General features: G+C 34.0%; 4 protein-coding genes across 4 annotated transcripts; 2 read left to right on the top strand and 2 right to left on the bottom strand.

Annotated features, from left to right (window-relative positions):
• The first annotated feature begins 1,087 nt into the window (after window positions 1–1,087).
• Window positions 1,088–6,574, top strand: LOC21388072 (galactokinase). The gene is made up of 13 exons (XM_010112354.2): window positions 1,088–1,454; window positions 1,550–1,734; window positions 2,623–2,669; window positions 2,905–2,999; window positions 3,197–3,279; window positions 3,429–3,497; window positions 4,105–4,290; window positions 4,657–4,791; window positions 4,948–5,082; window positions 5,197–5,267; window positions 5,434–5,511; window positions 6,041–6,182; window positions 6,281–6,574. The coding sequence occupies exons 1-13, from the start codon at window positions 1,292–1,294 to the stop codon at window positions 6,389–6,391; spliced, it is 1,500 nt and encodes a 499-aa protein (XP_010110656.1). The 5' UTR covers window positions 1,088–1,291; the 3' UTR covers window positions 6,392–6,574.
• Window positions 6,575–9,767: 3,193 nt separating this feature from the next.
• Window positions 9,768–12,459, top strand: LOC21388071. The gene is made up of 4 exons (XM_024174968.1): window positions 9,768–9,922; window positions 10,334–11,278; window positions 11,904–12,045; window positions 12,192–12,459. Exons 2-4 carry the CDS (start codon window positions 10,732–10,734, stop codon window positions 12,250–12,252), a joined length of 750 nt encoding a protein of 249 aa, XP_024030736.1. The 5' UTR covers window positions 9,768–9,922; window positions 10,334–10,731; the 3' UTR covers window positions 12,253–12,459.
• Window positions 12,460–13,924: 1,465 nt separating this feature from the next.
• Window positions 13,925–14,716, bottom strand: LOC21388070 (cell wall / vacuolar inhibitor of fructosidase 1). The gene has a single exon (XM_010112352.2). It carries the CDS (start codon window positions 14,498–14,500, stop codon window positions 13,925–13,927), a length of 576 nt encoding a protein of 191 aa, XP_010110654.1. The 5' UTR covers window positions 14,501–14,716.
• A 2,147-nt stretch (window positions 14,717–16,863) lies between these two features.
• LOC21388069 (cell wall / vacuolar inhibitor of fructosidase 1) lies at window positions 16,864–17,714 on the bottom strand. Its single transcript, XM_010112351.1, has 2 exons — window positions 17,342–17,714; window positions 16,864–17,027 (listed from the first exon to the last, which is right to left on the bottom strand). Exons 1-2 carry the CDS (start codon window positions 17,712–17,714, stop codon window positions 16,864–16,866), a joined length of 537 nt encoding a protein of 178 aa, XP_010110653.1.
• Between the last annotated feature and the right edge of the window lie 6,256 nt (window positions 17,715–23,970).

Raw genomic sequence — 23,970 nt, 5'->3', positions numbered from 1 at the left:
TCTTTATGGAACAATAATGAGGGAACTTTATGCATTATGTCTTTCTTTTGACACATAATAATAACGAGGGAATCAGAACAAGTTCACTGTAGACAAGAACATAATCATTTCGTAAACTTTATAGTAATCAACAAAAGTTTGGATGCTCTTTGCAAACTCATATTAACATTAAATAAACAAATAAATTATAAATAGGGGGGAAAAAGATAAAGACAAATGAACCGTGCAAGTAAGCTTGTCGTTTTCCTTCAAAGTATTAAATATTTATTATTCCAGGTATCACCATGAAAGGGACATTAGATAACTACAATTTATGAATGGCTAAGAAGCTGCTGAACTAGCATTCAGTACTCTTTTTCTTTCAATAATTAAGCTATTTTTTTCATTATATTAGTATTAAGAGCGAGAGATTTTTGTTAAAAATTATTTCATATTATTAATCTTACCTTTTTTTTTTTTTCATATGATATTAATGGAACTTGATGGTTAAGAACTACATTGTATCAAAAAAGTACTTTTTTCAAAGAAAATAGGATAAATACTTTTTAAAATGCGTGTATCTAAATACTTTTAATTAATATTATTTTTAATAAAAAACTATATTAATTAAAAATAAAGTATAAAAATCTACAGTGATACACCCTAAAAATAAGTAAATAATTTTCTCTCTGTTTTCTTTGTCATTAGCACTACAACCAAAATCCATTGATTGAAAAGACTACCGCAAATTCTCCTTTTTTTTTTTTTTCTAAGAATAGGATCATTAATCCTGTTCTCTAATCAATGGGTCCCACGTTACTCCCTACCATCAAATCAATGCAAATTGCGCGCCTAATTCTTCCTTAAACAGTTAAACATCACCCGATGTCTAAGCCACGCTTTAGTATTGCCTATTTATAAATCCAAACAGAAAGCAATTATCTTTTAGAATTTTTTTTTTAAATGCAAAAAGTCTAAAAAATGAAGTTCCAATCTCGTGTAAAACTTATCCGAATCTTTAAAATATGACTCGTGGCAACCATCATCATAACTGGAAAATCATAAAGTAATAATAATATTATAATTGAAAGCTTTTTTCGAAAGAGCCCAAGAGAATAATGATATTGATTGATACATAATTAGAAAGCTCATTTCTCACCTTCAATAAACAATTACATAAATAGATAAATAAACAATTGGAAGCTATTTATATCATTTTGGTCATAACCGCCCCAAAAAAAGCTTCTCAGAAATCAGAATTCGGTGTTGCAGAGGATTTGCAGAGGACAGAAGAGAGAATCTCCGATCAAAAATGGCGAAACACGAAGAGCTTCCGATTCCAGAGTACTCAACATTGGAGCCTGTATATGACGAGGGATCTCAGCTCGAGGAAGCTCAGCTCCGCTTCGACAATTTGAAGTCCAAGTTTATCGACTTCTTCGGTCGTCCTCCTCACGTCTTCGCTCGCTCTCCAGGTCTCTCTCTCTCTCTCTCTCTCTCTCTATATATATGTATATGTAAATGCATTTGATCGTGGATGAGAAATTTGAAGGTGTGTGATTTGGATTAGGGAGGGTGAATTTGATCGGAGAGCACATAGACTACGAAGGTTACTCGGTGTTGCCTATGGCGATAAGGCAGGATACGATTGTCGCGATTCGGAAGCGTGACGGTGAAGACACCGAGAAGGTTCTGAGAATTGCCAATGTCAATGATAAGTACCAAATTTGTACCTATCCTGCTGATCCTGAACAGGTATTTCTATGCCTATACGCTTATACTTACTTTCGTATTTTGTATTTGTACATCTCTGTATATGCGCTCGCAATTTGTGACTTATGGTAGTTTGACTTTTTTGGTTTCCTGAGAAAAATTAGATCGTCTGATTCAAAAATTAGATTTGAATTAAAGAAGAGTTTGATTTCAACTTCGGCCAATAATTATTATCTGTGATTGTATTGAAATCGTAAGAGAAGAACCTGTTTGCTGTCCTTGTCACGTTTAAAATTTGTATATATACCAAGTTAGAGTTTTTATTGGAAAGGTGTGTCATTCTCAATACCAACCAACAGAAAGATGTTTAATTGTTTTTTTCTTTTTAATTTTTGTTTTATAACCGGCTTATAAGATGCTATTAAGTTGAAAGAAAAATTCTATAGAACAGTAATTCATCCAGCTATATTATACGGTAGTGAATCATGGGCCATTAAGAGACAACAAATATACAAGATGAGTGTGGCGGAGATGTGTATGTTAAGATAGATAAGTGGCCATACGAGGATGGATCGCATGCGGAATGAAGTTATTCGTAGTAAAGTAGGTGTAGCACCAATAGAAGATAAGGTGTGGGAAAACTGTCTGAGGTGGTAAGGGCATGTACAACGTAGATCGTTAGATGCACATGTTCGTGTTTGGGAGAACATCCAAAAACCTAGTACTAGGAGAGCGAGGGGTAGACCAATAATTACTTGGACTGACGTAGTTAGGCACGACTTTCAAGATCTAGGGCTTTAGGAGGGTCTCGTGTTTAATAGAACAGACTGGAAACGAGAAATCCATATAGCCGACCCCAGTTAATTTAGGATTAAGGCTTGTATTTGTTGTTGTTGTTGTTGTTTTATAAGCGGCTTGTTTGTTGTGCAGGAAATCGACTTGAAAAATCACAGATGGGGTCACTATTTTATTTGCGGGTGAGACTAAAAATTACATGCTTGTCGTTAATCTTATAAGTTGATGGTGTACTTGGCTAACAAAGAACGCAGTGTAATAAATTGATATCTAGTCATCCAATCCTACCTTACCTAACCTAGGGAAGTGCATTCCGTAAACGCTTGTTTTGATTACTTATAAACGGGTGTAAAACCAATTCTAAACTGTTTAACTAGCTCATGACAACTGAAAAGACGAATGCTTTTTGTTCTTTAGGTACAAAGGATACTATGAATATGCTAAATCAAAAGGAGTAAATGTTGACGCACCAGTCGGCCTTGATATTCTTGTTGACGGAACAGTTCCTACTGGTACAGTTCATTCTCTCTTTTTTTTTTTTTTAAGGAAATAGTTCGTTCCTTTAAATATGTGATGTCTGTCTTCATATTCTGCAATTCTAGTTTATTTGCTTTTGGAAGATAAAAATAGTTTAAAGCAATCTTATATTCATATTCTCATAATTGAAAATAGAATCTGACAATTACTTGTTTATATGACTGGCATATAGGCTCTGGATTATCAAGCTCTGCAGCATTTGTTTGCTCCTCCACAATTGCTATCATGGCTGCTTTTGATACGAGCTTTCCAAAGGTATCTTAATATTATCTTCGACCTATTTCCTAAAGATTGATAACATCTAATTTCTAGGCTATCCTTAAGGGGTCCTTTAAATTGAGCCCCAGCTAACAGACGATTTTCGTAGCTGTTTCTCAATGCTAACATTATTCTGTTGCCTACAGAAAGAAATTGCCCAACTTACATGTGAATGTGAACGACACATTGGAACACAGTCTGGTGGAATGGATCAGGTAATTTATTTTTTGTTTGTTTTGAAACTAATGACTTTTTGTGATTTCTGCGATAATATTGGAAAGCATATGTTTCTTTACAAGTTATCATTGATGTAACCTTGGCTGGAATAGAACTGTGCAAGGGGATGCTGTAGTGGTGAATAGTTTGGTTTGTTTTTGTTGAGCGTAGAGAACTTGCTTAGACCTTCTCTATATGGGCATTCATCTGTGCTTCTTATTTATTTATTTATTTATTTTATACCATTGTGTGGTGTGTTGGTGAAAATTCATCATTATTATCCTCTCTTGGTTGCTAGTTTATTTCTTTCTCAAATTCTCTAGCAGCCTAGCTTGACATCCAAGTATTCACCTTAAGCGTTAATCTGAAATGCGATGCAGTGTTCTACTTTACTGGTTTTAATCAATGCTGCTACTTATCTCCTTATGAAGTGAGATATCTTGTGAATTTGAGAGGATTGTGACTAGTATTTTTCTTGAAGCTTGGGTTTTTGTCTGCGTCATATGCTGAGCTGCTAACTATATTTGTAACCATCAAAGGAAGTCAGATCGTGACACTGAGAGATTAAAGGACATTATTCCTAAGCCTTATTGTTTTCTTTGACAGGCAATTTCTGTCATGGCCAAAACTGGATTTGCAGAACTGATTGATTTCAATCCTATCCGTGCTACTGATGTGCAATTGCCAGCTGGTGCAAGTTTTGTCATTGCCCATTCTTTGGCAGAATCGCAGAAAGCAGTCACTGCTGCCACAAATTACAACAACAGAGTTGTTGAATGTCGACTGGCTGCAGTAAGTTCGTGTATTCTTTAGCAAATAGTTGGGTTTCTATTATTTAAATCCATATCAATCATTTATTAATGAACTTGGAAACTGTCGAAGGTATATGGAGAGGAGGCAAATCTAAAGGGTTGAGATTTAAATATTGTTCTTTAAGTGTCAAAGCTAAATCCTTATATAAATGTTGTAGCCCTCATCGATCTACTAATCTTTTCTCTCATCGGTCCATACTTTAGTATAACCACTGACCACTTTCTCTATTTCACTCTCAGCTAGCATTGCAACTTACAAGAGAGGCGCACAATTTTTTTTTTTTTTTTTTGGTTTTTTAATTTTAGAATATGTTTGAACTGATAATGTTTTTCACACATTCTTTAGATTGTGCTTGGTATTAAGCTGGGGATGAAACCACAAGAGGCAATATCAAAAGTAAAAACTCTCTCTGATGTTGAAGGCTTGTGTGTAACATTTGCTGATAGTCGTGACTCTTCAGATCCTGTCCTGGCTGTCAAGGTGCTTCTGTACACATTTTCTTCCTTGATTGTGGATTTGTTATTTGTTGGCAATATGAATATTGAATAGATTCTAATTCACGTTATCTTTGTAATTTAGGTTCATTTTTCTTTCTTCCTTATCCTAATCACTTCTTTTTTTTTTTTTTTGTTAAAGGAACTTCTGAAAGAGGAACCTTACACCGCTGAAGAGATAGAGACAATTACCGAGGAAAGTCTACCATCAGTCCTTGGGAATTCTCCATCTTCTTTGGATGTCCTAAAGGCTGCAAAACACTTCAAGTTACATCAGGTGCAGTAGTATAAATAGAGTAAAAATACATATGCGTTTTTCTTACTTTTATACGCTCCTTGCGCCCTTTATAGCCAGCCATTAATGAATCCTTGGTGAACTTGTGTTTATTAGAGAGCTGCCCATGTGTACTCTGAAGCCAAGCGGGTGCATGCTTTTAAGGATACTGTATGTTCAGATTTAAGGTATGTCATATCATTTTTCTTAAATGTCAGTGTTCTTTTTCTTCCACACAAGATAACCATTTGATGCTCAAATTTGTAATGACCCTTTGAAGTAGTTTTTTTAGTTAATGTTGTTAGCTGTTACCGCAAGTTTTCTCTCTTGTTGCAATTGGTACTGTTGTTGCAGTGAGGAGGACATGCTGAAGAAGCTTGGCGATCTTATGAATGAGAGCCACTATAGTTGTAGTGTTCTGTATGAATGCAGGTATGTCCTGCTTCGAGCATTGGATGTCTGGAAGCAAACACCAATGTTAAATTTATTCTTCAGTGAAAAACTTTATCAATGTGCAATGTCAGTGTTAAGTTTTCTACCCAAAAAAAAAAGGAACCTCCACCGTTGTCCCCCTAAAAAGCACTTAAAATGGGGAGGGGGAAAAAATCACACTTTGAGCCAAATAAACTTTAAAAAAAACAGGGGTTGATGAAATTTTTACTTTTTCTTCCATGTCCCACTAACCGGTCTGGTGAGTAGGACCTATTTACCAAATGGTACTGGATGGACAAAGTAAATGACGGAGAAACTAATATATAGAGGATCTGGTTCCATGAAGACATGTCAAAATTTCACAGACCAAAGCACTTTTTACATTGTTATGAGAATAATTCAAAAAAAGGGGGAAAAAGAAAAAAACAAGCGCCCACAAAGTAACGTTAAGGAGTAAATTTTATGCAGCAATGGGGGCTCATATACCATTTTCCATTGATGTTTGCTTGCACTTTGTTTCTGTAACTAGCTGTCCGGAGTTGGAAGAGCTTGTAAATATTTGCCGCGAAAACGGAGCTCTCGGGGCAAGACTTACCGGAGCTGGATGGGGAGGCTGTGCAGTTGCTTTGGTGAGAGAGAGTATTGTCCCACAATTCATTCTCAACTTAAAGGTTAGTCCTCTTCTTGCAATAAATGATAGCTTTACGTCATAGCAAAAACAGAAGAAAACAGCAAAATAATGGATTTACTCTTCTGTATTATTTATCAGGAACACTTTTACCAGTCAAGGATCGAAAAAGGAATCATCAACAAGAATGACCTTGGTCTCTATGTTTTTGCTTCCAAGCCCTCAAGTGGTGCTGCTATTTTCAAGTTCTAATACGTCTTACAAAAATAAAATTTGATTCTTAATTTCTAATTATACATAATTTATTATAAAATAAGATCATATTTTGTCAGAATCTTGTCTTTTGTCAAGAGGATAAAGATTTTACAAAATTGTCCAAAACTACGTTGGCTAATGCCTTTCCCGAAAACATGTATAAAATCTATGGATTGTTTCTTTTGCTCCATTATTATTTAATCCAAATTATTTGAGAGGTGGCTTCTTGGAAACATAACAAGCATTCATAATTGACACGGTGGCGGGCCACCACGTGGCTAGTAACACGTTTTAGTTGAGATAATGGCCATCTTGTAGTGGGCTGTAGGCCCGCTTGTTGATAGTGGCCCACCATGTTGTTTGATGGCCCAGATGGATTTTGAAGTTGTGGACCCACAGGCGTTGAACCTCCGAATCGGGTGAGGTTTGAGTCCCCACGTGCAGGACACTGACGCCAAATTGGGCCAAAGCAATTTGTAAATTTTTGGAGGGAGAAAAAAGAATGCATACGCCTGTTTGGTAGGAAAGAAAAATTTTTGGAGGGAGAAAAAAGAATGCATACGCCTGTTTGGTAGGAAAGAAAAATTTTTGGAGGGAGAAAAAAGAATGCATACGCCTGTTTGGTAGGAAAGAAAAAATGCTGCAAGAGAAAATTGGTAAACTCACTTTTGAATGCATTGTTTTGAGGTTTTTATCATTTACTCAATGCAATGTTCTAAGATTTTTATCATTTACTCAATCCATTGTTCTAAAAATTTTACCATTTACTCGTGAGTCATGCATTTTAAAAAGTATTGGTCTCTTTTTTCTCCTCCCTTGCATTTCTATAATAGTGCCGGTTTTTCAATTCATCTGATACAACTTAGCACTTTTAGCGAACTTTTCTGAATTGGTAAGCTTTTATTTTTAGTTTTGATAGACTATCCATAGTTGTATAAAAAGTGTTGCAAAATGTTTCAAAGTCGATGAAGTCTGTTAAAATTTAGACGGAAATCTCATGCATTGATGCATATTAAATAAGCTCGAACGAGGAACATATAGGATTTTCACATACAATATGTCATGTCAAGTGTACAAGTGTTTTCCCTCCAAATTTATGCTATTATCATTTATTCTGCAGCACTATGCATCACTGACTGAATTCAGGAGTAGTATTTATCAAAATAAAAAGATTTCCAATTTGCAAAAAAAATCTATAGGGCAAAGGCGTCAAAAACCTTAATTTTCACGCATACTACAAATAGCATTTGTTGACAGTGAAAATTTGTCAACAGAAATATAATAAGTTTTAAAACGGTTTGTGTGAGTTTTAATGATCAAATCAGGGTTAAAATATAATTAAAAAGTTAGAACACACAAGAATTATAGTAGTTCACCCTTATTCAAGAGCTACGTCCACTGTGAGGAGGGAGTTCACTATTTTTTAGAGAGAATTACACACTCTAATTGCTCTGAATGAGACTTAGAGATCTTTTAACCTACAATTCCTTATTTATATCGTTGACCATCATCTTTACTAATTTTTCTATTTAATTCGGGGATATTTTTCTCATCTTTTGGGATAGTTTCTCAAAAGATGGAGATTACAATCAATCAAGATGATTTCATTGCTTAAAATTCGTATATTTGAATTACAAATAGCGAATCCCAGAGTAAATCTCGCATATCTCTTGATTTGCATAGACTCGACTTTTTAAGCACTTCCAGAACCATCTTCGCCTACAATTGTTGGTGTGGTCGACCTCATGTAGTCCTTTACATCTCTTAAGAGTGGTCGACCTCCTACGTATGTCACACACTTAATTAGCGGTCTGCTCCTAAGAGAGTTGTCATCTGACGTGGCGGCTAAGTCTGAGTTGTCCTTGATCATTTAATGCCCTGATTTATGACGCGTGGACCTCATTAATTGCCTGATTTAAGGTTCGGAATTTTACCCTACTACAACATTCATTAGTTAAAAATTGAAAACTTCTTGCATCAGTCTAGAATTAGGATTTTACGGTGCCACTTTTGTAAGAGAATACAATACCAATCAATGGCATCTTATCAATGAATAACCCCAAAAATATCATGCAAAGTATTAGCGGTAAGAACAAATAAAGAGTGGGAATTTGTTCCTTAAAGGCAGGGGAACATGAATTGAATTGTCTGCATCAAAGCATCATATCCAAAATAGTGTGGGCCTAAAGAGGTTACCCGCCTGCAGAACATTAAGAGCATCAAAAGGCCCCTTTCATTAAATTCAAGATAGATATTTGAAAATCTCCAAGCCTTTTGGTTTGGGCCTACTCACTCTCATTTACCTCTTTTTCTTCTTTTATTTTTATGAAAAAAAAATTCAAATATGAATTAATGAAGTGACAGTATATTCCCATACTCATCCAGCTAGACAATTACAAAGGACTCTCTTTTTGTCTTGACGGTTCCCATGAGAATGATATTTTCGATGCCATTTATAATATATATTTTTTGTTTTAGGGACACAATTTTGATCCGATTTTGTCTCCAAAAGAAAATATATCTCCTTTCATACAACTCCGCATTATTGATTAATTATTGAAAACTTTGGGGCACCGCAGAAATAAAAAATATTTAAATATAGTTAACCCATTTAAGACCAAGGCAGGTTTTTTTCTCTTCCTTTTTTTTTTGATATTTAAGACCAAGGCAGGTTTTTTTGTTCTTCTGATAATTAAGACCAAGGCAGGTTTTTACTACCAGAAATGGTCAAATAAGAAAAATGGGGTTGTTTTAGGAAAAAATTAAAAAAAAGAAGCGTTTTGTCTGTTGATAAGTTCAAACATGGCAGTTTAAATCCCACTAATAGCTTCACAAAAAAATTATTAAACCAAAACCCAAAAAAAAAAAAAACTGCAAATTAATAAAATAGTCTGACTCTAAAAAAGGGCAAAAGAAAAAAAAAAGTAGTTACGTTTTTTCTTTTTTAAATTGGTAAAATAGCAATAGTGAGGGTGAATCCAAGGGTCCACCATTGCTGAAACTCCACGTGTCAAAATTCTCCCAAAAGTGTCGGTGGTGCTTCGTTTGGCACAAAACATCAGATTCCTAAATTCCCTTAAATAAAAATAATAAATAATGCTTATCCTTCAAAAAAGAAATAAAACTTTATATCCCACTGCATAAAATACTATTTTTAGCTCGTTAGTTATTGCGTTTCCACACAAAAACGAGTGAGAAAAAATAATTAGAAAAGAGAGAAAAGCAAATAATAAATTTGAAATTCAAAAAAAAAAAAAATCTAGTAGTTTCCTGGCTCGTCCCCTAGACGGCAGAACCCCTCGTGTTCATTTCTTATCTCTCTCTCTCTCTCTCCCTATATATATAAAAATATCTATATATATTTTTTGTTTTTTTGTATGAAAAAACATTTGTTAATTTAACAAATTTATTGCATTACGTAGTAATAATATAAATAAGGATTTAAGGAAGCCAAATTCGACGGTGGCTTCGCTGTTGTTAGTCTTTCTGTTCGTATCGGATCTGGGGTTTCTTCGCTTCCCTCTCAAGGTACATTCTTTCTTTTCTTTTTTTCTTCGTTTTTCTTGTGTACTTCGATTATTTAAAGGTTTTTCTTTTTTTGTCGGTTTTTATTATAATTGCTTACGTGTTGATGCATTTCCAAGCCTCTTTCTATGTTGGGTCTTCTTTAGTTTTCTTTTCCTTTTTTCTCTCTTGATCGATTTCTGAGAAACCAAAAAGGTTTTTTTTTTGTTTTTATTTTTTTTTTTGGGTTTAGTTTTGATAATTGTATGATCGAATTTTGTTGGGTTTGTAGACAATGGTTTTTGACTTTTGAATTCATTCATTTTTTGGCTTTGCTTTTTCATTTTTTCATTTTTCTTTTTTTGGTAATTTCTCTTGAAGGTACTAAAAATCTTGAAATTTAATTTTTTTTTCTGTGTTGATTGTAAATTGCAGGGTTTCTGGTCAATTGGCAGATAGGAGGGAAAAAGAAAGGAGGTTTTTGTTGTTTAATTAGCGGTTTAATTATTGACGTGAAAAAGAAGTGTTAATCCGTGCAAAACAAGTTTACATTTTTGTCCTTTATTGCCGATGTCTTAGTAATAATTGCACGTTAAATTGAAAAGGGATTTGTTTGCTTGATGAAGCCTGATATTTTTGTGGTCAATTATCTTCTCCTTACCATATAAAAATACATTTCCAAAGAGGCAAAACCGTGTTATGGGTTGACTTAAAAGGTGGAAACTTTAGGTGTTTTTAGGGGAAAATAGTGTGGGTTTTTGTTATAATATTATTGTCTGTAGAAGTGGTTGAAAAAATTCACTTTGGGTTTGTGCCTTCTTTGCGGATTTGTAATGGATCACAATAGTTTGAGGGATACTGGCTTTGGAGTAGATTTGGAAAGTGGGGTCCTTACAAGTGAAGAAGAGTTGAGTAGTATCCTGGTTTCAGGTTCTAAACGAACATTGGTTTCAAAGCTTTGTGGTGGTTTGGTTGATGGATTGATCAAGGCTGAAGATGGGGTGAGTGGTTGTTGTGGCAATGTGTCCAGTCCCAATGGGGTTTCTCCTGAGAGTGTCAAGGTGGTGGGTGCAAACAAGATGTTGGACGGCGAAGAGGCTGCTGCAGGCCATCTAGAGAAGACACCGGTGAAGGAGAAACGGAAAAAGACTAGCAATAAAAAGGCTCTAAAACCTCCGAGACCTCCCAGAGGCCCATCATTGGATGCAGCCGACCAGAAACTAGTTAGGGAAATTTCCGAGCTTGCCATGTTGAAGCGTGCTAGGATCGAGAGGATGAAGGCCGTAAAGAAGATGAAAGCTGCGAAGGCATCCTCCTCCAGTAGCAACATTTTTGCTATGGTGTTCACAGTTATCTTCTGTCTCGTGATTTTCTTTCATGGTAATATTTTGTATTTCCATCCGAATGTCACTTATCATAATATCATTTACTATTCTTCAAGTTTTTTTTTAAGCCCATTTGCAATTGATTCTAGAGCTCTGCTTTTGTCTTTACCACATAGTTCTAGCTACAATTGTGTTTGGTAAAAATACTCGAGACCAATTGATACAAAAATCCATAAAATCAATTTTAGTGGATTAGCTTAGATTGGTCGAGCCAACCATTTGGATCATTCTATATTTTTGAGCTTGGCCCTGTTCACTGGCTTTAGTTTTAGTGGAATAGCTTTCAATAAATCTTTTTTTTTTAATTGCCAATCCATTTTCTGATAAGTTTTTCGTTTGGTGACAAAACTCATAGTTTCCTGCCTTCCAAAGGTTGTAGGGTTTGGTGGAAGGATTCAGTTTCTAACTCAAGCTCACAAAGTGGGTAGGGGGGGTTTATGGGCATCAAAAAAATAAATGAATAAAAAAGAATAAAATAAATTATTGGTCAATTGAAGCAAATCTTGGGTTTTGATGTAAACATGGAATCTTGTTACCATACTTAAATCAGTGCTTTTAAGAATTTATTTCTTTTCATTGCTTTTATTTCTATATAATTTAAGATGTGAGACTTTTTCCAGGCATGTCATGTGGAAGATCCCCCCAAAGTTTCCAAGGACCTTCGGTGTCAGCAGGCTCGACAGAGGGTGGCTTGATCTCGGTTCAGTTCTATCCCATTCCCTCAGCAAGTATCCCCAATGGACCTGGCTCCGAGTCTCCCAAGTAAGTTCATACAATTTTGCATACAAATCCTTTTTTATGTGTTGCATTGAGATTCATTTTTCGGCTTCCTGACAATCTTTGTGTACTTGGGAAACTTTAAATTTTTGGCTTACTAAACGAATTCCATTCGGGTTGTCTGTTTGCAGTTTGGTAGAGCAAGTCGCAGGTTCGGACTTACGAGAGAAGCTGAGAAGACTTGCAGGGTGATTGTGTAATAATGCTTTTGTAAATGAGAGGTTTTGTTTATTGATGAGTTGAACGAAATGAATTTCTATGACACCCTTGAAGTTATAATGCAAGCTGTTTTTGCTTGCACTTTTTTGTACACGCAGCCTTGTGAAGCTGAATCCCGTCTGTTATTTTGTATCCCTTTATGTATATTAATCAAAGTTGGGGGGGCAACTCAGATGTTAATGTTTTTTGCAATTTTTACTGCACATGCTTGATAAGTTGCATTCTCAGCAACTAAACCTAGTCTGTTAATAGGATGCATTTTAGTAATAAATGGAGAATTATGTGATAGGGTATAAACAACTCTATTTGAGATACAAAGCTTTATGGACTGTCAGATCATATCAAAGTCATAAATAATGAAAATAAATGTGATTTAATGGAACTTGACAGAGATCGGACGGTCTGGAATTATGCAGATTTGATGAAGGTCGAGAATTATGCAGATTTAGTAAAGCAAATGGAAAGAGGAGAAGTGAGCGGATAGAATTTGAAATCGTGTTAATAATTTGGCAAGTAAACACATGAATAAATTACATTAAAAAAATAGGAGACAACAGAAATATTCTGATTTGCAAAAGATGATATGAAAAATGCTTCCTAGAGATTAACAATACTAACTTTGTACTTCATGAAATTTGGCTGCACTGGATAAGATTATCCTTTAGTGGATTCGCTTTAACCAGCTAGCCAATAAACAAATTAACCTTTTGCGTCCCATCTTTTGCTTTCATTGATTTGGCTATTCATGTCAATATGTTTTCTTTGTAGTTTAAAATTTGTTTGGTTTTACCATAATTATGTCTTAATAGATTGAAAAAGTAATATGCAAATGCAAAAAGCAGCCAAACGACACAGTTGATGTGACAATTCCAATTCATTCCCTTCAGCAGCATAAGAAAATGGATGCACCCAACTGGATTATTGAGGAAAATGCATTAGCAATGTTTAGATATTATCCTATACGAGTCTTACAAGTGCCTAGCTTAGGATGGAATGTGTATTGTGTGTGTTTCTTCTTCTTCTTCTTCTCTCTCTCTACCCACTTCAGAGAGAGAGAGAGAGAGAGAGAGAGAGAGAGAGAGAGAGAGAGAGTTTACAGTCACTTGAATGCACATCACAAGGCATTAGCCTAAGACCATAGCACGTGATGGTCTACATGTTTGTGGGATATGCAAATCACAATAATTGCCGATGTAAAAACTGTCAAACACTTCCTACATCTGCACATGAGTTTCTAGAGCCTTCCCATTCAATATGATTTCTTCTAATCTGTCCCCATTTTAATATTCTCTAGATATTCACAAAATAAAAAGAAAACTTTTGGGCACAAAAAAAAACAAAAGAAGAAGCAGCAAGGAAAGAAAGGCAGTCAGATTGGCAACTTCTTGTCCACTTAAAACCTTGTGGACTAGAAAGACCAAAGAAAGAACTCATTTAAGCCCAAACCAAAATTCCCAACTCAATGCACTTTTTTGGTCACTAGTCCAAAAGAACATGAACATAAACAGAAGCTTACTTAATATATAACCAAAAGGGAAGAAAAAAAAAAACAAAGTACATGACATGATATATTATTCATATTCACCTTTACAAAGATTAAACAAAAGTAATAATTGTAATTATGCATAAACAAAACCAATAATAATCAACCTTTTAACAATATACTAATAATGGCTGCAGCAACTTCTGAAAGATCATTAAGAAGACTGTTCTTCTCAGCAAGAGGAGAAGTGCTTGATTTGGAAAAGTTCTTGTCACAAGCGTTGGCCTGCTTTGCAGCATCAGAAATGCCATAATTGGCAAAACCAAAGTGGCCTCCAAGTAGTGCATCAATGGCTTGTGGAAGGCTGTACTTCACTACTGGGATGTAAAGCTCAGCACAGTAAGCCAAAGATTTCTCCAATTCTGGGTCTGGCTCTTGCTTCAGAAGACTCCTTATGTAGTCAAGAGTTTCAGTTGCCTTTGAGAGGACAAGATCAACCATTATGCGGGCCAGCCCTCTTAGATCAGCACCTGAGCTTTCAGGGTTTGATTCTAGAGATGACACACATAAGTCATAATGGGGTGTTCTCTTGCATGTTTTCTCTATCAAATCTGTGCCTTGATCATCACCATCATGATCATCATCTAAGTGAAGGGCATGAGTGTTATAGCAGTGGATGAATTGGAGTGAAATGAAAAGGGCAACATGGAAAACAAGTATAGAAATTGCGTACCTCATTTTGCTTGGTTTTGTTTATTCGCTATGGTGTTTTTAGATGTGATTTTATAGAGGGGGCTTCTTTTTTCTGTTGGGGGAAAATGGGGAGTTTTTCTGGGTTGTGGTTGCTTTTTGGTGTATTGAGGTCAAATCAGTAGGATCACATGTTTGTATTTGGTTAGAGTGTTGTCTTTAGTAGGCACTTTTTGGGTGTTCTTGGTCTGGAAAATTGCTCACTTTGGATCTCACAAGTCATGTGAAGAATAAAGAAAGATATGAGTAAGTGACTTTAATTGGTTTTCGGCCTCAAGACAAAAAAAAAAAAAAAAAAAAAAAAAAAAAAAAAAGCAAGGAAACAAAAGGAAAAAGAAACCAAGAGCTAAAAAATAGGGTTAATTTCGTTTCTACTCCATGAACTTTTTCTTGGTCTGATTCTATTCCATGAACTTACAATACAAGTGAATATCATTTTGTTAAAAAGAAGGTTTATAATATAATATTTTACTGAAACTCTACAAAAGTTTCAAAGTTCATTTAAAAAGGGTTTTTTTAGAAGCTATATTTGCGGCTTTAACAAAAAATTCTTCTAAAAAAAAAGGGGCCTGTTTTGTAAACAGGTTGGAAGTGTGCTAGTTTGAACTTTTTAGAGCATCACATTGAATAAATCATAATCATAATATGTGGGAGTTTACACCCTTTTTGTTTTCAAGTGGTTTGAACCAAAATTTAAACTTTTTTGTTTTCTTAACTTTCTATTTCTAATAAAAAAGTTCAAACTGTCACATTTTGAACTTATTTACTAAATGCACTCTTAGTTTAACCAGTTGAAAAGAAAGAGGAGTGCAAACTAAGATTTATTATTATTTTTTTCAAAACATCAAATGAATGGTTTAAATCAAAAGTTAAAAGATTTTGCCAAAATTTGGATTGAACCAACTCTTTGGTTCAAACCACTTGACCTAATTTACCAAATTGACCCCTAAATACTTTGAAAAACAGCTTTTAGGAAGCTCTTCTAAACAGATCTTTCATATCCTACGTGGTTTATTTTTATCATTCCACATTCAATTACAGCTTATATTGGAACGACTAGAAAAACATGGTTCTTCTAAGTACTTGCATCAACGGTAGCTTATATATTGTAACTTTACAAGATGTAGTATTCCGTGTTCCCACGACGTTATAATTTTCAAACTACTGAGCGTGGTTCGTCTTTGAAATGAGATGTTTCTACTTCTTGTCGTTTTTTATGTCCTTGTTTTCAAAGGCCCGTTTAGTTCGCTGATTCGAGTTTTTAATTCGAGTTAAGATGTGATTTTATATGAGAGCTTTTTACTGTAGCAAAAAAGTTAGATGTAACTGTTTCTGAGAGCTTTTTACTATAGTAAATCTTGAATCGGTGAAATGAACAGGGTTAATTAACATGTTCTTGTGTTTCTGATGATGACGTCGTTTCTAAGCTACTATTGTTTGGCGTCGTGGTTTTCAATGTTATCGTTTTCCGCAACGATTTTGTCTTCCCAAGCCACATTTTTTTTTTTCATTTTTTTTGAAACTGATGTCGTTTTTTTTACTTTTTCATGAATGGAACTTATGTCGTTTTAAAACTCTTGTTATTGTCGGTTTAAATGATTTATGCCGTTCTTGCCATGTTGTCGTTTCCTCATATCCACCCCTCGGGCCCTAGTCTTGAGTCTCCACATCATTACCATGCTTCTTTCTTTATGATTTATAAAAATAAATGATGCTATTATCATGAGTTAAATATCTTTTTCGTATATGAGTTAACAGTTCAGACAATGCTCAACACTTCGTGAATTAATATCCCGTTTTTAAAATCAAGAGAAGCAGATAGATATTGGTGATTTGGTACCACCAAAAAATGTTTACAATTGAGACAAATTTCAGTCAGTTGTGAGGTATGCCTAAATGTGCATAATTTGAGAAGTTCTACATATAAATATATATATATATATATATATATAATGTAGTTTTAACAAGGTTACTGTCAAATGGCCTGACGAAACTGTATATTTGGACATTTAACATTGATTGCTTTTCTAATGTTTTTGTCTTGTTCATAATTTATGTCGCTTATGTAATATGATGTCGTTTTTAAGATGCTATTATTTTTTTGTTTTTTTTGTTTTCAAGGGTGTTGTCGTTTTCTAAAGCTCAGTTTGGTAAGCCCAATTAACCACCGTTTTTAACAACCAAGATTGAAGCAAATATTCATAAGTTTGCTACTGCAATAACAGAAAGCTGAAAGTCTATTGAATACTTTTATTAATTCAACGATGGTGACATCACAAGCATAGAAAACCTAGAATTGTAAAATCCAAGAAAAATCAAGAAGGAAAAAAAAAAAAAAAAAGAAGAAGAGATTAACTGCTAAGCAATATTCTTGTCATGGCTGCAGCAATAGCAGCCACATCATGTACAAGTTTGTTCATCTCAGTCAGAGGAGACCTCCCTGAGAAGCTCTTCTCACAGAAATCGGCCTCATTCTCCGTATCATCAGTGCCTTGTTCTGCAAACTTATAGTTACCTGCAATGACGGAGTCAGAAATTTATTTAAGTGGAGGTTTTTTTAGTTATTGCTTGTTCTATTTACCTTTTTTTTCTTCTTTTTTAAATGTACCGAGTAAAATTAATGAGTTTTTAAGAATTTTGTCGGTTTATGAAATGTGGTAGTATATATAAGGTCCGTTCTTTTCACAATTTAAATCACAATTTAAACTTTTTGCTTTAGTATTTTTTTTTTTTTACATAAATATATTCACTTTTTAACTCAATTTTTCAATTTAAACCCGTGAAAAACGACGGACCAATAATAACTGAAAATTACAAAATTCCACTTACCCGTCTTAAGAGCTTGTGTGGCTTGAGGAACATCAGCGGTTATAATTGCATTGTAGTAGTCAGCACAAGAACTCAAGGGTTGCTTCTCATCACGCTTAGGACTAGCCTTAATCAAGTCTTTGATGTGGCTTAGTGTCTCCTTTGCCTTGGCCTCAATTACACCAACCATTATGAGGGCCAAGCCTCTCACGTCCGCGTCCGAGCTCCGCGGATCCGATCGGAGAGAAGAGACGCAGAGATTGTAATTCGGGGTTCGCTTGCACGTTTGTTCAATTGCGTTGTTGGCTGGGGATGCCCTGGATTGGGTTGTGTAGAGAGCAAAAAGAAGCACAATGAGTGATGATGTTGTTATGGTCATGACAAAAGTCTTCATTTTTGTAGGAGACAAATGAGAGAAAAAAAAATATATAAGGGGTTTTGAGAAGTTGAAAATTGTAATATAGTTTGTTTTGATGGTTATGTTGGAGGAGAAATTGGTGTTATTTATACTTTGAATTTTTGAGGTGCTTTAAAAAGTCATGTCTCAAAATCATGCTTGTTATGTGTGCCACGTTGCACAAAACAGTTATATTGCTAAAACAAACTTAACAAGATAACAAAAAAAGCTAGAAAAGATTGTTTGGGATTTTCAACTCCATTTGCATGTGGACAGTTGTAGAACCCCTACTTAAATGTATTAGAAAGTAGAAAGCTCACAGAAAAACTCTAGTTTGATAATTTAAAGTCACTTTTTCTGCAATGTGACCACAAAGCCCATATGAGCACATTGGACTGCTAAATAAGGAATCCATATGCAACCCATTTAAAGATTCACAGAAAACAATGTTCTTTCTCAGCAATGCATTTTATGTTGCCAGTTCTTTTTTTTTTTTTTTTTTTCAGTTTTTTACTCTTTTTTGGTGTTGATTCAAATTTTATGCAGTGGAGATTTCCCATAATAAAATTCTATCTAGTACTAGTAGAGGAGTTCACCTCAGCAACTAAGCTGCACTAGACTATAATAGGTCTTATTAGGTAATTTGGGCCCGTTCTTTTCACTCATAACTCGTTCGAGTTGAGAATTTGAGTTAAAAGTAAATTCATGTGAGATAAAATACTATAGTAAAAAAAGTTAAATTTGAATTTTTATGAGAGAAAATACTATAGTAAAAATTTGAGTTGTAATTCAAATTAGCAAAATAAACAGGATTTTATTTATTTATTTATTTATTTTTATGTTTTACATGGATTAATTAGGATGCTTGTCCTAATTACTTTTCAAAAGTATGCAGAGGGTTTAATCTGTTTGATTTATATCGGAAAAAAATAATAATAATCAACAAATGATATTTGTAGTCCTGCAGAAACAGAACATGTACTCGTTTGTCCTGCAGAAACATGGTTTTGTTCTCTTTTGTAAAAGCCTTTTTTTCCCATTTGGAAAAAAGGATAAATTATAGAGTGCTATTCAATTGCCTCAAATCTATTTGTTGTTGGTTGTTTGATTGTGAAACCACTTGTCTTAGAAGCACTATAAAAGTGATTCGACACATTAAAAGAAAACCTATGAGTTAAGAAGATGTGATTATTCACAGCTGTACTAAAAAGTGAAACAGAAAGACATTAGCCTAGAAGGTTATGGAAATTGCTTCAGATTCAAGATGTTTCTACCCGTTCCAACAGTATTAACTTCTTGTACAATATATTTTGTCGAGAATTTTTCAAGTTGTGAAGCCTGATTATTGCTCTGATAATTATTCTCTTAAGCAGAGACAACACAAGAATTGATTTTCGAATAAACTTCTTTTGTATGTACAAAGTTGAGAGGTTTGCGATTTTTTCTAGCAAACTTTTTTTTTATTATTATTATAACGTCACTCTTACACTGAAGGTGAATCCTTATACGATTTCATTCTGAATTGTACAAAAATAGGGTGTCTAATTCTCAACAATTTTCATTAAAAAAAAAGTATGTCACACAGTGATTTGAACTCCCTTTTGCTGTTGCTATCAATACTCGGACAAACTTTTGTCCCACAAGCTGCTCCTATGATGTGAGAAGTGACGAGAGTGGAGAAAAAGTTGTTTTGATCTTTCTTCCTTGTAGCATTATTGACGGAAGAAGATAATGGAGTTATGAAAAGTTACAAAAATGGTGGGCTCTATAACTTTAAATGCATGATTAGGCCGTGACATAAGGGACAATATGATGAAACATGCATTTATATGTGTAAATGGCATCTAATTAACAAATCACCGACAAAACTCAAAAAGGGGAAACTGAATTTCAACACAAATACGTCTCTCACTGATTATCCACCCACTCATAGGGCTGACTTAATTTCTCCAAAAGAGTTTGGGTAACTTTCTACGATACGATAATAGAGACTTGAACCCTGAATGAATAATTAGAGGAGACTTAACAGAGACGTTCTTATCACTACACCACGATCCTCAGTGGTCTCATGTTGTAGAGGAGACCATCCACCCATGTTGTGATTCTTGATCAAAGATTGCAGAATGCCAAGAAAAGATGAACAATAAAGTAGAGAATTTAGGTGTGACGCCCAGCTTTAACAATGCCAAGTGACAATTAACTAGACTTGAAAAACTAATAACAAATTGAAAATTATTATGAATAGTAGCTGTCCATCTCAATTAAAATTACTATGCAAGTCAATCAAAATTACTGTTTATGTCAGAATCTTACTGTGTAAATAGTAATCGTGAATAATATCAAAAATTTTCTTAAAAATAAAACTCTAAAATAAAAGCAGAACAAAATAAAATACAAGAGGCACTTGCAAAAAGGGGAAACTACTCTTGGGTTGCCCCACTTTGGTTAAGTGAATTCCATGAATCTCTCTTTTAAAGGAAAGACCAGTGTTTTGGGTCTGAACTTTATCTCAAGAAAATTGAGTTTTATATATATATATATATATATATCTGTTCAAATGTCGTAACTATAGTTGTTTTTTTTCATTTTTTTTAAAGGCTAAAAACTTTCAAAAAATGTGTTCTTGTAACACAAATTATTTTGGACCCCAAAAGATGAGATGAAAATTTGAAGCCAATAAACAACATCTGTTTCACAACTGAACAAATTGGGCAAACCTTCATGATAGTCACATTTTAAGAATTTGAACTTGAACATTAAAAAAAAATCTAGCTAATTTTTTAACTGGAAAGAAAGAACAAAAAGTAAGGGTTGAAGTTTGAACTAACAATTAAGTAGAAGAGGAGTTTATATGATTCAATTCAGAAGATAATCAAGATAAGCCTGTCTTGCAACTGGGTATCAAGTTTTAGCAACTAAATTTCAATGACCAAATACTTGTATGAACTATATTAACTCCATCAGCAAAAGGGTAACAACTAATTAACAAAGAAAAATCATAAAATCCCAAGATGAAAGATGAGCCATAATTTTGATTCAATTTTGTTGGTCAACTCGCCAAAACAAGCCTCACCCATGTCAGATTTTCCACCAAACATTTTATAAAAAATAAAAAAATAATAAAAAAACCAAAGATATTTACAACAATATATTACACCTATGAAGATCTACAAAAACATGTAAATAGATAGCATTCAAAGAGTACAACCACAAAAAACAAAGAAGAAGCAAAGCATAGCGGCCAAAGCCAAGGACTCCACCAAGGAAACAAGAGTCCACAACACATCATCAACTATGGAGAAACCAAACCACCTGAAACTCTCCGAACTCCAACCGCTCGTCAAGTAGGAGAAATCGAGCTCCGGCAACCGGAAATCAAACTCCGGCCATCGGAAAGCCGACGTGTACCATCTTGTTGGACACATGATATTTATCTATCTATCTATCTATCTATCTATGTTGTGGTGTACTTCTTATCCTCTTGTTCTTCTTCTTGTGATGCTTTGATGCTGATTTCTTGTATTGTTTTTTCCCCTCTAGCTTAAGGGTTATTGTTCTTCTGGTGTGAAGGCATAAAAGCGTAAAGTTTGGATTTGGACGAATTATTTATGTGGATATATATTTTTTTTTTTTTTTTCATAGTGCATCTTTCTGAACGGGGAATTTTTTTGATAAGCTGTTCAATCGATCTTATAATTTTTGACTGTTGAATCTAATTAAAACACATTAAATTAAAAAAATATGAACGAGAATGAATAAAACAAAATACACAAACTGTAATTGTAAAGTGATAATAATTATGAAAAAGAATATTAAAATTAATATACATAATAAAAGCAATAATGTAGAGAAGGATCATTTGTAATATTATTACGAAAAAGAATAAATTCATTATGAGACATAAACTCATAAAAACACCCGTTTTCATTGTTGTAATGATAATATCATTATGAACACAAATGAATAGAGCAGTTTGCAGAACCATATTGATCACACAACGATAATGAACAATAAAATCGAAAGAACTTTTTCAAAATGCAAGATCAGAAAAACAAGATATCAAAGACGTATTAGAAACGTTAAAGAACCAACCTTTTTCTATTCAACCTCTAGTTTTGAATATGCAGCCAGAAAATAGAAACAATTTAACAAACCTCTGTTTGACTCTCTGACAATGCAAAACACCCCACCCCACCCCAAAATTAATTCACACAAATGTCAATTGCCAACTCGACAAAGAGAAACTGTTAATTTACTAATCCATCCTAAAAGCTTAAACTGTTAAGAAGTGAGCTAATAATTATTTTATATATTAACACTCTCTCTCATGTGTAGGTTGGATAAAGAGTAATCGTGTGGGTAAATTAATTAGAAAGTCCAACACGTAAATATTTAAGCTCGAGATATATTAAAAACCTAACACGTGATGACAATTTAAATGGGGATAAAGAGTGCAATTACGAGAGTTTGAACTCAGGACCTGTCGCTCTGATACCATGTTAGTTTACCAATCCATCTAAAAAACTTAAATTGTTAGGAGGTGGGCCAACAATAATTTTATATTTTAATAAAAATTCCTAATTTAAAAATCATATCAAGAATATATCAATTGATTGATGACAAAATATTAAATGAAAAAAAAGGAAGGTCAAATGCTTAAAATGATCAGAGAAAATATCCTAATATTAACATACTATATTGGGGACATGCTAGGAAAAACTATAAGGGCAAATCAGATTTAATGTATTCCTTATTAAGCACAAATGGATGGATATTTTTGTAGTATTGTATAATAGAACATTTTTAAGGCCCTTCATTAGAGACTTTTTATGTAAATACTTCATAGTCATACTATAATAGTACAAAAGGTAGCTTTTGTATTTGAGACGCCAAATACATGTATTTTATCACTTTTTTTCAAGCAAGTAAATGTGTAGATCAAGAAAGATGAGATGTAAAAAGGTAGGAGTAAAAAGGTAGGAGTACGAACTATGAATCATGATTCGAATCGGGGTACGAATCTCTTAACTAAACAACTTCTATATCTCGAAAGTATGAAATTATCAATCAATGAGGTCCATCATTCTTCACCTTATAATGAAATTCCCCAATCAATTTGATTTTAAATATAGTGAAATATGAGTTGTTGTCGTGTTGGCTTCTGCGGTTGTAACAACCTTAATCGCCAAGTATTTGAACAACAACCGGCATCCAGGTGCTAAAACCCAAAACCTTGTGAATGCCGTTTTCAAATTTCAACCCCATCTATATATATTAATCAATTTGAATGGTCTACGAAGAAATGGATGTTTCTTTTTTTTTTTTGTCAAATTATACACAAATAACATGTATATAAAAGAAGTACATACATATAACATATATGCGGAGCACCTGACGTCTCCGGAGCAAGAACTGATACAGAGACGATCTTCAGCATGCTCCAGAGCAAGCCGCTCCGGAACAGAAATACTCGTAAGCTGGCGATGGAGGGGAAGGTTTTATAGCTTAAATTTTAGATTTTTGAGCCTCCAGAGGTTAAATTTTTTATCACTCATTCATTTTTTAATCCAATTATTTTAAAAGTCCCAAGTAAGAGTTAAAATCGGATCAGATTAAAAAAAAAAGGGGCCGGTTCAATTACCCATGACCTCTCAAATCATGACCCTCACGAGTTCTCCAAGCGTTACTTAAGTCCATAAAGTGAGTCCAATAGTGTCACATGACGAAGATTATTAAGCTTGAACCCTGTTATGGGCCTTATACAAAAACGACCATCAACATCGTTCAATTAAAGACATATCCTAAACATAGAGGGTAAAAATCATCGTGTAAATACTTCTTTATTTTTTGGGCAATTTTTAAAAATACCCATTAAAATGGAGTCTCATTTTATTTGTACCCCTTAAAACGACCATCAATATTGTTCAATTAAAGACATATCCTAAACACAGAGGGTAAAAATCATCGTGTAAATACTTCTTTTTTTTGACAATTTTTAAAAATACTCTTAAAATAGAGTCCCTTTTTATTTGTATCCCTTAAAACGACCATCAATATTGTTCAATTAAAGACATATCCTAAACACAGAGGGTAAAAATCATCGTGTAAATACTTCTTTATTTTTTGGATAATTTTTAAAAATACCCCTTAAAATAGAACCCCCTTTTATTTGTATCCATTAACATTAGCCAATGTATTTCTACCTTTTAGACTAAAACCAGTCAAGGGGTAGAGTTTTTTAAAAGGGGTAAGA

The sequence above is a fragment of the Morus notabilis genome, unplaced genomic scaffold, assembly GCF_000414095.1.
Source record: "Morus notabilis unplaced genomic scaffold, ASM41409v2 Scaffold1400, whole genome shotgun sequence".
Lineage (NCBI taxonomy): Eukaryota > Viridiplantae > Streptophyta > Magnoliopsida > Rosales > Moraceae > Morus > Morus notabilis.
This window is presented reverse-complemented; position numbering and strand designations above follow the sequence as displayed.